The 15,074-nt window shown below is 48.1% G+C and overlaps 1 protein-coding gene across 3 annotated transcripts in view; it reads left to right on the top strand.

Moving 5' to 3' along the window:
- The first annotated feature begins 1,151 nt into the window (after positions 1 to 1,151).
- Vwa5b1 (von Willebrand factor A domain containing 5B1) overlaps positions 1,152 to 15,074 on the top strand; it is a 53,601-nt gene continuing 39,678 nt past the window's right edge. The window contains exons 1-4 of one of the 3 annotated variants that reach the window (XM_021200833.2): positions 1,152 to 1,241; positions 9,398 to 9,452; positions 12,143 to 12,304; positions 14,216 to 14,359. In XM_021200833.2, coding sequence (XP_021056492.1) covers positions 12,166 to 12,304; positions 14,216 to 14,359 — 283 coding nt within the window. In that variant the 5' untranslated portion in view covers positions 1,152 to 1,241; positions 9,398 to 9,452; positions 12,143 to 12,165. Of the gene's footprint in view, positions 1,242 to 9,397; positions 9,453 to 12,142; positions 12,305 to 14,215; positions 14,360 to 15,074 lie in introns of those variants that run through there. The other 2 variants (XM_021200832.2, XM_021200834.2) reach the window with 2 other exon arrangements.

The following is a 15,074-nucleotide window of genomic DNA, read 5'->3' as shown; positions in this document are numbered from 1 at the left end:
TATTGAGTTCCATAACAGCTATGCAGGTTTATATTCCCAAGAGCAATGAAGGGTTCTTCTCCCCCCCTCCCCCTCCACCCCACCCTATCCCCCTACCCCTAGCGTCTGTTGTCATTTGTTCCCTTGTTAGCAGCCTTTTAGACTAGGGTGAGACTGTCTCAAAGCAGTTTTAATTTGCATTTCTCTGGTAACTAAGGATATCGAATACGTTTTCTTTTTCAACTGTCTATTGGCCACTTGTGTTTCTTCTCATGAGGAATGTCTGTTCAGTTCATTAGTCTGTGTACTGGTTTGGCTCATTTAGTTTTTAGTATTTATTTCTTCAGTTCTTTATATATCCTACATATTAATTCTCCCGTCTGCTGTGTAATTGGCAAAGATGTTTTCCCTCTCTGTACATTGTCTCTTCGCTTTGTTAATTGTTCTGTGTAATTCTGCTGGTCAGCGCTTGCAATTAATTCTTGTGCTATTGGGATCCTTTCTAGAAAAGCCCTGCCTATGCCTGTCAACAGAGCCCCTGCCCCTAGTGTTCTAGGGTCATGTGTCCTGGATGGGTGGCTGAGAAAAAGGACATAAAGTATGGGAACAAGAGTCATGTCTGTCTTGTCCTCTGTCTGTCCACTGGGCCTGGGACAGACTTCAGCATGCAGTAGGCATGCCTTGTGCATCTGCTGACAAGAAACAGCACAGCCAAAGGAAACATGTAACATGAGAACAGCCGGCTCTCTCTGCAGAAAGGACTCAGAGGACTCCGTGAAAATGGGAGCCTTTGAGCAAGGCCTTAAGAGCGGCTAAGATTTCCTCCAGGGCCTTGCAGTGGTGGCACACACCTTTAATCCCAGCACTTTGGAGGCAGAGGCAGGCAGATTTCTGAGNTCAAGGCCAGTCTGGTCTACAGAGTGAGTTCTAGGACAGCCAGGGCTACCCAAGAGAAACCCTATCTCGGAGGGGGAAAAAAAAAGATTTCCTCCACAGGCCTGGGGTAAGCCAGCAACACTGGGGGTCTGGCATATAAATGTGTGACCCTGGAAGAAGGACAGTTCAAGGATGGAAGTCAGAATGTGAGAACCCTTGAGTTCTAGAAGCTTGATACAATTGGCTTAGACTCTAGGGACATATCAACTGTGACCCACTTTGATGAAAGGATTTGGCTGCCAGTCTGTAGTTTGGGTTTGAGCCTCCCTAAAGAAGTGAAAGGGATTTCTAGGGGGTAACAAGAGGAATGGAACCCCAAAACTGAGGTAAGAGGGTAAGTTTGAGCTCTGACTGATGTGATGAGTTTATGGTATGTCTAGTATAAGCCAAACTAAGCCCACTTAGCCAAGGGATGCCAGCCTTTTAAAGTATGATGTAGGGTGGGGGAATCTGGCCAGGTTGGGGGTAAGAGGCTTCCAGGATGCCAGGACAGAGACAAACTGGCATATCTGGGACAGTAATGGGTTAAGCTGATAGCAGTTGAATAGATTTCATTTCCAACAGAGATTCTGATTGGAGGCCTATGTTTCAGCAGAGATCCATGGGAACTTCTCTACTCTTAGAGGTGTGGGGAAAGCTAAGACTCTGAGCATTAACTCAGATACTCAAGGCACACAGCACCAGAACAGCAGAACCATTGGGCCTATTACTCTGTTAGTGGCTCTCTAGGCTATAACCTCCAACAGGTCCAGCATTGTTCTGAACACAGGGCCTGGCCACATCCAGGCAAATCCCTGTCTTTGTGCCTGCTATTTTTCCTTTTGGGGCAGTGGTAGGAACAGCACAAAGGTGCCTGTTGGGCAAGTACTCTACCAATATGCTATATCCCTAGTCCTTTCTAAATCTATTTTTAAAATGCCAAACTCCCCCTAGCAAGGGAGTGTGGACACCCCTGAGCCTCAGGAACCCTGATGTAGGTGCTCACCATCCTGCCTGTAGCAACTGGAGATGTAGGCTCCAGGAGTCTTCTGCCTGGTCCATTCTGTTCCCATTGCTTCTCCCATACTCAGCATAGACTGAGAAGCAGCCCAGGACAGGACAATGGACTGTGGAAAGAGAGCTGAGTCCATCAAGGGTGGCCTCTGGTGAGCTGTGACATACTAGGACTGAACTTGTAAAGTGTACCCTAATAATATCAGTTGGCACAAAGGACCTTTAAGGTAACCCTCTGAGAGATCTTTTTCTGAACCAAGCCTGACAGAGGACAGTGGGATAGAGACAAAAAAGTCACGGCCAATGCTCTCAGAGAAGTCATCAGCTTGTAAATGATAAATAGTTGCACTGTCTTGGAATGTGGGATGTGATAGACAAGGGGACATGGAGTATGCAAGCCATGGAGAGAGAACATCAGAAGGACAAGTGTGTCCAGAAAGACTTCATGGGGCTGGAGAGATGGCACAGACAGTAGAGTGTTTGCCGTGCAATCAGAAAGACCTGGTTTTGATTACTGGAACCCAAGAGTGGTGGTTTGAATGTGCTTGGCCCAGGGGAAGAGGCACTGTTAAGAGGTGTGGCTTCATTGGAGGAAGTGTGTCACTGTGTAGGCAGGCTGAGGGCTTCTAGTGCTCAAGCTCTGCCCAGTGTGGGAGAGGCCATCCTCCTGGATGCCTGCAGGAGATTGTCCTCTTCTGGCTGCCTGCAGATCAAGACTCCTCCAGCACCATGTCTACCTGCACGCTGCCATGATGATAATGGACTGAACCCCTGAAACTGTAAGCCAGCCTCAACTAAATATTCATCTTTATAAGAGTTGCCTTGGTCACGGTGTCTCTTTATAGCAATGAAACCCTAACTAAGAAGCTGGTACCAAGACTGGAGTATTGCTGTGATAGACCTGACTGTATTTTTGTGTAGAGAAATGTAGATTTGGGAACTTTAAATTTGGAAAGCAATGTAATGCTTTAAGTGGGGTTTAATAGGCCATCCTGGTAGGAATATGGAAGACATTGGTGCTGAGGATCATTTGAACTCTGGGGGCTTGGCTCAAAAGGTTTCAGAGGAGAATTTCAGTATGTTATCTAGAGAGCTTTCTTGTGATATTTTGATAAAGAATGCGGCTGCCTTTTGTCCTTGTCTGAAGAGTCTGTCTGAGTATTGGGTAAAGAGATTTAGAGTAGTAGCATTGTCAAAGGAAGTCTGAAAAATACCTAGTTTAGACTTTATCCTATAGTTCACTCTTATAAGGAATGTTTTGATCAAGTATAGCAAGCTTAGAAAGGAAAAATACAAAACATATGGTTCAAAGAGTAAAGAGGTGCCAGAAAGTAGAATGAAGCTAAATCTTATGTTCAAGGATATTACATGGAATTAATCGACTGGTGACCTCAGAGCAAGATCCCACCTAGCCAAGCTTATTGTTTATGTGTTTGCAGGTGAACAAGGGATAGTTATACCATGTTAGGTGCTGTTATGACCTGGTTATTGTTTTCATTTAGACATAAAGAGATGTGATTATGTGTCCAATTGACAAAGGACAGATTGTGATGACTATTGCCATCTGTCAACTTGACTATATCTGAAGTAAACGACAGCCCAGAACATATAAAGATCTTGTGAAAAGATAAGGAAAGACTTGGCGTACATGCCTTTAATCCCAGCCCTCAAGACACAGAGGCATGCAGATCTCTGAGTTCAAGGTCAATTTAGAGAGCAAGTTCTAGCCTAGACAGTGAAGGGTGTAATAGAACAAGGGGACCATATTCTAGCCCCACCATGCAGAATTCAGCAACTTCAGCCATGTGGCTCTGGCTTTAGAGTCAAGAGTAGAAGGGAGTACTGGGGCAATTGATACTGGTTAGCTGGAGCTAAGAAATTGCACTGATTAAGAAGAGACCAGCATCACTGAGGTGAAATCTTCTGGGAAGTGTTTTCTCATAGCACAAAGATGCTGTCTTCCAGAGATAGACACTGTTCTGGCAGCTGGACTTAGTAATGTGTAAGAATCACCAAGCAGTACTGGTTTTGAAAGCATGAAGGGGTCATAGAGAACAGCTGAGGCTTGGTACTATAAGAGGCTAGGAAAGGCCATCGTTGAAGGTGCAGCCTCAGTTGCAGTTGACAGCCCAGGACTGAAGGGACCATGAAAAAAAGTTGAGGCTATTGGTGAAGCCTAGTTGCAGTGGAAGATCCCAAGGTTTTGGAGATGCCAGTACCATGGGATGATCACCAAGAACAGCACTGGCAGTGGAGTGGATATATCTGAGCTTAGAGTGCTACAGAGGGCAGAGCTGGAGAAGTGATACCAGACCTTTGATGGAGCCCAGAAGATCCTGTGTGGGTACCAAACACTGGAACGAGAGGCTGTAAAATTGAAGGTGCCTTGGATACCAGATATTAGAGATCCCAGAGTCGTGAAATATTTGCTGAGGAAAGCTGCTAACAGGAATTAGAAACAGCCCAAAAGAAAGAATTGTATTGCAGCCAACAAAGCTAAAAGGAGCTGAACATGAGACATTGAGATGCAGAGTTTGGAGTCTACATGGCCAGGTTTTGGTCTTGCTTTGGTCCAGTATGTCCTCACTATGACACCTTTGGAAGGGTAATATAGATCCTGTGATGTAGGAGGTATGTGATCTGCTTTTTTATTTTATATGGGATTATAGTTAAGAGATTGCATGAATCTCAGAAGAGACTTTAAACTTAAGACTTTTAACATTGTTGAGATGTTATAGACTATGGAGACTTTTGAAGTTAGACTAAATGTATTTTGCATTATGCTATGGCTAGGTATGACCCCACAGAGTCATGTGTTTGAATAAGCCTTTAGGGACCAGGGAGTGGTTTGAGTATGCTTGGCCCATGGGAAGTGGCACTGTTAGAAGGTGTGGCCTCATTGGAGGAAGAACCCTCAAGTCCTCGAGCACTGAGTCTGTCTGCACACTGTCATGATGAAAATGGACTGACTGAACCTCTGAAACTGTAAGCCAGCCCCAATTTAATATTTGCCTTTATAAGAGTTGCCCTGGTTATGGCGTCTCCTTACAGAAATGAAACCCTAACTAGAACACCATGTAAGAATATGTTCAAGCATCATGGTTTGTATTTGCAAGTCTCAGTGTTTAGGGAGTACAGACAGGCAGGTCCCTGGGGCTTGCTGGCCAGCTAGCCTAGTCAAACTGATAAGTTCCAGGGAGTGAGAGCCTTTGTCTCAAAAAATTAGGTAGAAGAGGTATCTTCAGGAACAATTCCTGTGGTTGTCTCTGGCCAACCACACTCCATATAGGCACACACAAATACACATCCATACAGATACACACACAAACATACACATACACACATACACACATACCCCATACAGGTACATGCACACTTTTTACAAATACACACACACACACACACATACACACACACACACATATGCACACATCCCATACAAATATACACACTCCATATAATAAATACACATACACACTCCTTACAGATACACACATTCCACACAAACATACATTCCATATAGAGTCATATACTTCATATAACACACACACACATTCCATACAAATACACACAGAAATACAGACAGACATACACACACACAGTCCATATATATATATATATATATATATATATATATATATATATATATGCCAACATGCAGGCTTTATGAAGGAGAAGGGGACAGGATAGGGCTTGCATGGTGAACAGAGAAGGGCAGAGAAGGTGGCAGCCATCATCCCAGAAAATGGTTCCAGAGTGGCAAAAAAAATCAGCCTTTGGGGCCTCAGTGAGGAGATCAGAGTGTCTAGAGGGAGGTGGACGTGCGGGAGGTAACACTGGTCAGAGGTGACGACCCAGTGGAGAAAGCCATGAAGAATGTGCAGGGCTTTGGGCTTGCCCCATTGAACAAAGACAATGGAAGCCAACTGAGGCGAAATGGAGGTGTGTGCATGTGTGCATATGCACATACTCAACGTGTGTGCTGATGAAGAGAATTCAAAAGAAAACAGGCTTGGGTTGAAGGACCACCTAGGACAGTGGTTCTCAACCTGTGGGTCAAAACCCCTTTGGGAGTTAAATGACTTTTACAGGGGTCGTATATCAGTCATCCTGCATATCAGATATGTACAGTAGCAAAATTATAGTTATGAAGTAGTAACAGAAATAATGAGATGGTTGGAGGTCACCACAACATGTGGATCTGCATCAAAGGGACACAGCATTAGGAAAGTTGAGAACCGCTGACTTAAGAGGCGATGGAGGTGGTCCAGAGAGCACAATAAAGTGACAGGTTTAGGTAGGGGTAGAGAGAAGGGACCACTCAGGCTCCGAGGAAGGCTGAATGCAGAAAGTGGCGTCCTCAGAGTGAAGGATGCAGACTCCACCGTCCAGCTGCTTGAGTTCGACTCCAGGCCCCATCACTTCCCAGCTGTGGGGTCTCGAACAAGCCTCTCTGGGCTTTGGTATTTTGTCTGTAAGAGGGATACAGGGGGGCTGGTAATGGGTCTTAGAGAGCAAAAGGTGCTTGCTGCCAAACCTGACCACCTGAGTCTGATCCCTGGTGCCCACATGGAGGGAGAAGAGAATCAAACCTCTCAAGTTTGTCCTCTGCCTTCTGCAGGGCGTGTGCATACACGCTAATTAAAACATCATAAACAGGGTTAAGGAAAGATAGGAAGAGTAGCTGCTTCTAAGACATGTTGCCAAATTATATGTTCAAGGCCCCTCGGAGTAGGTTTCATCCATTCACCAAGCATCTGCTGTGTGCCGACATGTTTCTCTAGGTAACAGATCCAGTCTAAACAAGCTAAAACAAAATCCCACCCTCTAGAATCATACTGCAGAGGAGTGCAGAGCCACATTAAGCAGAGAGAAGGGCAGAGACACATTAAGCAAGATAAACAAAGTAACGCATTTGAACAGGTGTGTGAATTAAGAACGAAGCACAGCAGGGGGGGGGTCTGGAAAGCTGTGAGCAGGAGCAGGCCAGGCAGCAGGGTCTGAAGCTGAAGGCTGAAGGCGTGAGGGCAGAAAGGGAGACAAAGCAAGAAAGAGGCAAAGGATGCTGGGCCGAGATAGACTTCAGGAGCAGATGCCCTGTCCTTGTCCCCCCAGAGATGCTAACGGAGCCAGGATGACACAGGACTTGGGAAGAAAGGCTGTGAGTCAGGGATCACAGAATGCGTGATTGGGACCTCGGACACAGCAAGCGTTAGGAAGGGATAGCCAAAAGGTACTAGGGCTCCCTTGGAGAGGTTTTTCAGGGCACAGGAGTAGTGTTCCCGGAGCAGTAAGAGGTACCAGGAAAGGCATCTGTCTCCCCCTCCACTGAGGAGGGGCCCCCTACCCTGCGGAGAGTACAGGTTATGTACACCCTAACCCAGGATGCAGAGTCCTTGGAGCTGAATGGGATGCAGGGCGTGGTGGTGGCTCTGTGGGAGACTCAGTGAGATGGGTTATGGCCAAGTCCGGAGACTTAGACTTACCTAGAGTGACCAAGCATCCTCTAAGAAATGATGGTCTGTTGTTGCCAGAGAGTTGGGCCTTGCTACAGAGTGAAAGAGAAGTTTAGGGACTCAGGGACACACATGAGAATAGAACCTAATGACTTCAGCCTCAAAGGTTCCTCAGAGAAGTCACGGAGGAATCTTCTCTCCCTCAGGAAGACCCGTGGCCAGCTTGGCACTGTGATTCTGAAGGAATGCATGATGAATATTTCCTCAATGTCTTATCTGGGCAAGGCTGGTTCAAGCAACTTGGGATTTGGTGACGGGACAACTGGGCTCTGCCTCTGCCCTGTGGAGGGGAAATAGATACCAAGGGATAGACAGAATAAACATTCATCTGTGTGCGCTGATGAGACTGCTCCAGAAAGCACAAAGAGAAAGTCCCGGAGGGAAAGGTGGGGGAAGGGTTTGCAAGACTGAAGGAAGCACGCAAAGGGAGCCTCTCTGAATATATGCCTGCCTAGCAAAGGCCCAAAGTGGAAGGAAGCCATGCAGATGTCCAAGGGAAGAATATGTCTAGGTGTGGGAACAGCCAGTGCAGAAGACCGGAGACACGGGATAGCCGGAGAGAAGAAATCACAGGGGAGACACAAGAAAAGCAGTCAGCAGGGCCTTAAGACCTCTGAGCACACCAGGAGATTTGATCCATGGTAGTCACATGACTGGATCCTTACCTTCAACCAATTATTCCGACTGCTCCCTTGAAAAATCGACTCCAGGGAAACATGGGGTGCCAGCCGTGGAGGTGACAAGACCGGGGTCAGACTCCAGATGTTCCGTCTTACCATCTGTCTCTTGCACCATTAGCTATAGTCACACCTGCCTGTTTCCCCACAGAAACCCAGTACCGAGTGTCCTTTAATGTACTCAGGGACAGTTGATATTTATTCATTCCTTTTCCTTCATAAATATTTATTGAGCCAGGTATAAATACAAACAATGTTCTGGCCAGGCAGAAGGTCATCATTTTAGATTCGGAATTTCTAAGCTACCAGAGGCCAGAGTTGATGCCCTAGAAGGAAAACCACACAGAAGTGATGTAGAGATCTCATCCAGCGTTTCACCAGAGACAACTGGCCTAGCAGCCCAGGCCAGTCTCGTCATTCCATCTCTCTCTCTCTCTCTCAGAACTTAAAATGGCAGGCAAATGATAACTCAGAATATCCCTTCTCAGAACTCCCCCCTTCCTGCCTTCCCTGAACTCTGCAGGTACTGTAAGAGCCTGTTTTTTTTTTTTTTTTTTTTTTTTTTTTAATGTCATTTGGTTGGTTGTTTGCCTTAAGACGAGATCTCACAAGCCCTAGCTTGTTCTGTCTAGCCTAGAATGTTCTGTGTTGGTCAGGCTAGCCTTGACCTCACAGAGACCACGAGTACGCATGCAAAGCCAGCTTCCTCCTTTCCATTTTGGTCAGGTCCAGTGCTTGAGAAATGATGTTGCTCCCTTTGGGGGTGGGTTTTCTCCCACCAAAAATTAACCTGATCAAGATAATCCCTCAAACAGACTAACACACCCTGACGTACTGAAACCCCAGCCTGTCCTAGATCCCATCCTCAGGGCAGGCCACAGTCTCTCACACACATACCTGGAGATGCGTGGGTGGCTTGATCCCCGACCCTCAGCATCTCCTGCAGCCTGCTGCCCACTGGTTGCCCAGGTTGAGAAAGAAGCCAGGAATGGACATAAAACCCCAACAGTCCCCGGCTCTTTCCAGAAGAACCTCAGACACGCCATCTAGCATGGCACCTTCTAATGCCAGCAAGGACCAAACATGTCTCTCTCCCAGCCTCAGTGTCCAGTTAGCCAAAGACCAGCACCTTCTGAGTGCTGCAAAGAATAAGCCAGACAATATATGTGCTTGGCGCATCATCAGCGCCTAATAAACGCTCGCTGTCCCTTGCTGCGTCTTCTTGCCTTCCGGTTTTCTCTGTTACAAGATTATAAACCCCTGAGAAAGATCTTTGCCTTATCTTCATATCCTCAGAGGCTGATAGAGGACCTGGAACACAGTAGGTGTTTATCAGTGCTGGGAAATGTATGTGAGTAAGGGCCTATAAGGTTTAAAGTCTCCCTCTCCTGGGCGATTCTTTTTAAAACGTATCTACCACTTTCAAGTTCTCGCACATGTGTGCACTGTTGAACACCCCGTTATCTCTCTTCCTCTCACTGGGCCTCCATGTCCTCCGTTGGCAATTTTGCTCCCCCCTTTATCAGTACATGAGTATACACACACAGGATTGTACACAGCCACATAAAACCTGGGAACCCCAGGTGGGAGAAGACATGCTATCTGTCTTTCTGCCACTGACTTTATTTAATATCACTAGTTTGGGCTGCCTCCATTTTCCATCGAGTGACTTGATCCTTCTTGATAAATTTTAAATGATCCACTGTGCTACACACACACACACACACACAGAGAGAGAGAGAGAGAGAGAGAGAGAGAGAGAGAGAGAGAGAGATTCTGACAGACAGGAGGTATGAACACCATATCGTTTTGACTTGCATTTTTCTGGTGGAGTTGAACGTTTTAAAAACTTCTTTTGGCCACTCGTATTTCGCCTTTTGAGAACTGTTTATTTCTTTTAGCCACTTATCAACTGGGTCATTTTATTTCTGGTGGTTTAGTTTTGAGTTGTGCACAGTCTAACCCTCTCTATCGGATGGATAGATTTCTCTCCCCTCCCCTGTTTTTGATCATTCCTTCACACAATAGTTTCCTTTGCTATTCAGAAGCGTTTTAATCTCCTGGCATCCCAGCTGCCAACTGTTGGCCTTACTGTGGGCCAGCATTGATGGGGTCTTTTTAGAGTCAGTCTGGTTCCTGTTAGCAGGATCTCTCATCCACACCCTCTCTCTGGGTGCGAGGCAGTGGGCTGGACAAGATGCCCTTGCTACACTCTACCCCAGAATGGACTCGAGCCCGAGTTCCCTGCACATCTAGTGCTGCCTGCATTTTCCCCCAGAGACAATCTGAACAGTATTGAAACTGGGAGAGAATGAGGAAAGAGCTCCACAGGGAGCAGGGTAGGGGGCAGGTGTAGGGGTGTGGGGTGGGATGGGCAGGGATGTGTCTACACAGGAAATGAAGTCCATCATCTTTGTTTGCCTTCTGCAAGAGGCCAACCTCTGCTCTGGCCACCAAGGCAGAAGACAAAACACTGGAATCATCAATGCGCTCCCAGCTCCCCGTTATCAGTCAGCCTGTCAGGAGATAAGCCCAGTTGAGAGCTGTCTGGGCTCCAGCCACAAGGGAGAACATAATTAAAAAGATGATGCTGGACTCGGGAGAGAGGGGGTAGCGGGGTGGAGGAGTGGAGCACCTGACAGTCTCACTGGGGACACAGACAAGACCAAGAAGGGAAGCACAGCCATCGCTAAGAAAGGGCCAAGTAATCAGCTCTCATCAAATAGCTTGCAAACAGACAGCCAAAGGTCACCCGCGGTAGAAACCGGGCCTGGCTCAGACATAGAGAGGAAAACTCAGAGAGACCCCTGACTCCAACCCGTATCCCACTCTGCCTCCCACCTGGCTACCCGGGAGGTCCTCAGAGCCGCATCAGCTCTCCATTCACCGTCCAGAAAACTCAGCACGCTTTGCTGAACTAGTAGAAATATAACATAGGAGAGAAGATGGGGGCATGAGAGACGAGACTGCTCAAGGATGCTGGCCATAGATAGTCTGACCTCTACGATTCAGAAGGAAGAGAAGAAAGTTCCTAGATAAAAGACGGGAGTGGGGAGCTGGAGAGATGGCTCAGTGGTTAAGAGCACTGTCTGCTCTTCCAGAGGTCCTGAGTTCAAATCCCAGCACCCACATGGTGGCTCACAACCATCTGTAATGGGATCTGATGCCCTCTTCTGGTGTGTCTGAAGATAACTACAGTGTGCTCATATACATTCAATAACTAGTTCTTAATAGATGGGAGTGGGGCCAGACTTCCAGGCAGTGTGGCAAACGCAGGGGTGAGGAGGGGGAGCTGCAGAAACCCACCAAGCACGTTTGAGCTGCACTGCTGAGGGGTGGGCCTTAGGCAGGGGCCCTGGGCTAGAAGGGGCCCCTGGCTTCAGCTAGGAAGTGTATACTTGACTCCAGGAAGAGCTAAAGTACAGAAGGACATGGTACCTTGGGACCTAGGAGCTGGTGACAGAGAAGGAAGGCGGTGGAGAGACTCAAGGGCTCTCCCCAGAGACGTCCCAGCCCTAGCCATGGCAAGAAAGTCACACCCAGAAGGACGACAGCAGCCTCCTGATGTCCTTTTGGTTTCTTTGGTGGCTTAGACCCCTCACAAACCACGTGTTGACTGTAGTGAGCTGATCCTCTGCAGCCAGAGGAAGGGGACCTGGGGACCTGTCCCAGGACCTTCATTCAAAGAGAAATGTGATGCTCAGAGATCAAAGGATTTACAGGGATGGAGTGAGAACTGAGTCCCTCCTTCCCACCCAAGCACAGACCATGAGGGGGGAGGGGGACAAGAAAGCCTCCATTGTTTGATCCGAACCTTCCACATTGGCCCTGGCTGTCGGTGAGTGCCAGAAGGCTTCATGGCTTCCCTACCTATGACATGAAATATCAAGTGACCACGACCCCTTCTCTCAGGATACTAACTCTGAAGTCACAAGGTGATGAAGACCACGGAACACCAGTCTTTAAGACATTCAAATGAGAAAATAAGGCTTGGGAGGCCATGGGTCTCCCCTCAGCACCTGACTGTCCTGTCTCTTGCAGACTCTGAGCCAAGCAGCCCCAGAATGCCTGGCCTGTTGAACTGCTTCACAGGGGCAGCCCTGCCTCTCATGGCATCCGACGTCACCTCCTACGTCAGTGGCTATGCCCTGGGCCTGACAGCCTCCCTCACCTATGGCAACCTGGAGGACCAGCCCTTCCAAGGTAAGAGCCCTGTGTGGATTTCCTGGGTAATTCCCCTCTACACTGAGCCTCCCCCTGTGCCTCACTAGCTGGCTGACACAGGCAAGTGTGTGTGTGTGTGTGTGTGACCTCTCTGTGTCTGCTTCCTTGCCCATAAAGCGGGATTTCTAGGTCTGCCCCACAGGTCTGAAAGTGAAGGAGAGATGAAAGCAAGGAGAACTGAGATTTGAGTGGAGATGCGGGTTCTGTGGAGGAGGGGCAGAGGAGTAGCCGTGCCTGAAGATGAGCTGCATGGGTGGGGATGTAGATAAGACTCCTCACTGAGGGGTTGTCAGGGTAAAGTCAGGGATGGCCGCCACACACCTCTCCTTCCCTAAGCAAGGACTGACAGAGGTCAGCCAGGGGTTAACTCTCTCAAACCTTTTTTTGCTTGCTTGCGTATTTGATTGGTTGGTTGGTTGGTTGGTTGGTTGGTTGGTTGGTTGGTTTTGTTTTGTAGACAGTGTATTACTATATAGCTCTAGATAGTTCTATAGCTCTGGTATTAGCTGGCCACAAACCCTCAGCAATCCTCCTGCCTCACCTCCTAAGAGCTGGAATTACAGACATATATCACACACATCCCACCAAGGCTAACCCATTCTCCCTATTCCTGGCTCCAAACTCCACCACCACTTCAATGCTGCCTTGCGGGGGGCAACACTACCTAATAGGAACCCTCATGGGAACTTTATCCTCCTCAAGGATTTGGGTGAAGAGTTGGCCTCCCTCTTCTGTGTGAGGGAGACTAGAGTTGGAGACTGCACCAGGGCCTACCTAGGGACCCTGGGGACAACGTTACTGAGAAGCTTTCAGGTAGCTCCTCAGCTTTCCTCAGAAGGGACAAGTGTGCCCATTTTACAGATAAGGAAACTGAGTCTCTGGAGGACAGGAAGTCAGGGTTTATGGAGGTCTCACCACGGTCCCGGCACTGTGCAGTTTCCATAGTAGAGGGAGATGACTCGAGACATCCAAGCTCAGCTCCCCTTAGAAGCTGAAGAGAAACGCAGAATCCCAGGCTCTGTCCCAAATGAGCTCAAATCCAAACGCCAGTGAGACCTCCAAGCAGCTAGCACATTCTTCATGCTGAAGAAGTTCAGCTATATATATATATATATATATATATATATATAAAAAGATACCCAGGCCTGTTGGTGCAAGCTGGTAATCCCAGCTACTCCAGAGACTAAGAATTGAAAATTCAAGGTCTAGCTGGGCTATGTAGCAAGTTCGAGGCTAGCCTGGGCAACTTAGCGAGAGCCTGTCTCAAAATAAAAACTAAGCAGAGGGGTGAGCTTGTAAGCCGTGGTAGAGCACTTGCTTAGCCTGTAAAAGGCCCTGGGTTCAACCCTTAGCACCACAGAGAACAAATCGGATACAGAATGTGTGGCGCCAGTATGTGGGGCATAGCTTAATAGACGGCACCATGAGACTTGCTCTGTTTCCCTTGTCTGTAGATGGGGTTACTAAAGGCTTAGAGAGGAGTGCCCTGTCCAATGTACCAAAGTCGGTGAACAAGAAAGGCCTGGATTTGAACCCTTCTCTAGCTTTCCCACAGCCTTTTCTAGCTTTCCCACCCTTTGTTGGTCCCAGTGGCAAGCCAGTGGCTGTGAACCTAATTGACCACCCAGATGTGTACCGTTAGGCCTAGACACAACCTATGTGACAGCTCTGGTTTTTTATTTTCCTTGGAAAGCAGCCTTTCTGGCCCCAGCAGCTCACATGCCCGAGAACTGGTGGGAACTGGACACAGCTACCCTTCACTGCCTGCTGCTGTTCCCACCTGCCTTTCCCCTTCCCAGCTCTGCTCTGTCCCCTCTGGGGCACCTGGCAGGCCCAAGGCCTGTAGGATGGTGCTAAGCACCGCGTGGTGCTGGGTCCCTTCTCCACCAGGTCTCTTCGTGTATCCGATAGACGAGTGTACCACAGTGGTTGGCTTTGAAGCAGTCATCGCTGACCGTGTCGTGACCATACAGCTCAGAGACAAAGCCAAGCTGGACAGAAACCACTTGGATATCCAACCTGCCACTGTCACAGGTAAGAAGACCCCAGGACCATGGCGAGGCGGGCCTGGTTGGAGGCCACCTGAGCCAGAGAGCCTCAGGCACATAGCAAGGCAGCATGGGGCGTGTTAGAGAGTACTGAACTACAGCCAGAGATCCTGAGATAGAATTGTATGACCTTGAGCCAATCGATCGAGTGATCGTTCAGTCGTGAACTTCTTCGCACCTCAGCTTCATGGTCTCTAAAGCAGCCCGCTGTTCTTCAGGGCACGTGATGGGGATTAAGAAGGGGCAGGTTACAGATCACTCTATCTCAGAGGCTGTGTGGAATGTCACACCAGGGGCTGGCTCCAATCCTGTTTTTCACAGGTTGTGTGAGCTAGGATAAGAAGCACATCTTTGAGGACTGGGGAGATGGCCCACCAGAAAGAGAGCTTCTGCATAGCACAAAGACCTAAGTTCAGATCCCCAGTGCCCAAATAAAAAGTTGGGTGTGATTGTCTGCACTTAAGACCCCAGCACTGGATGTAGCAGAGACAGTGTCCCCGAGGTTTGCTGATTAACCAGTTTAGCCAAAAATCATCAGGCTCCAAGTTCAGTGAGAGACCCTGTCTCAAGAGAATAGCGGAGAGCCAGGTGTGATGGCGCACACCTTTGATCCCAGCACTTGAGAGGCAGAGGCAGGTGGATTTCTGAGTTTGAGGTCAGCTTGGTCTTCAGAGTGAGTTCCAGGACACAACCAGAAAGCC

The sequence above is a fragment of the Mus pahari genome, chromosome 6 (genome assembly GCF_900095145.1).
Source record: "Mus pahari chromosome 6, PAHARI_EIJ_v1.1, whole genome shotgun sequence".
Lineage (NCBI taxonomy): Eukaryota > Metazoa > Chordata > Mammalia > Rodentia > Muridae > Mus > Mus pahari.
The sequence above is the reverse complement of the archived record's forward strand: the minus strand, read 5'-3'. Positions and strand labels throughout refer to the sequence as shown.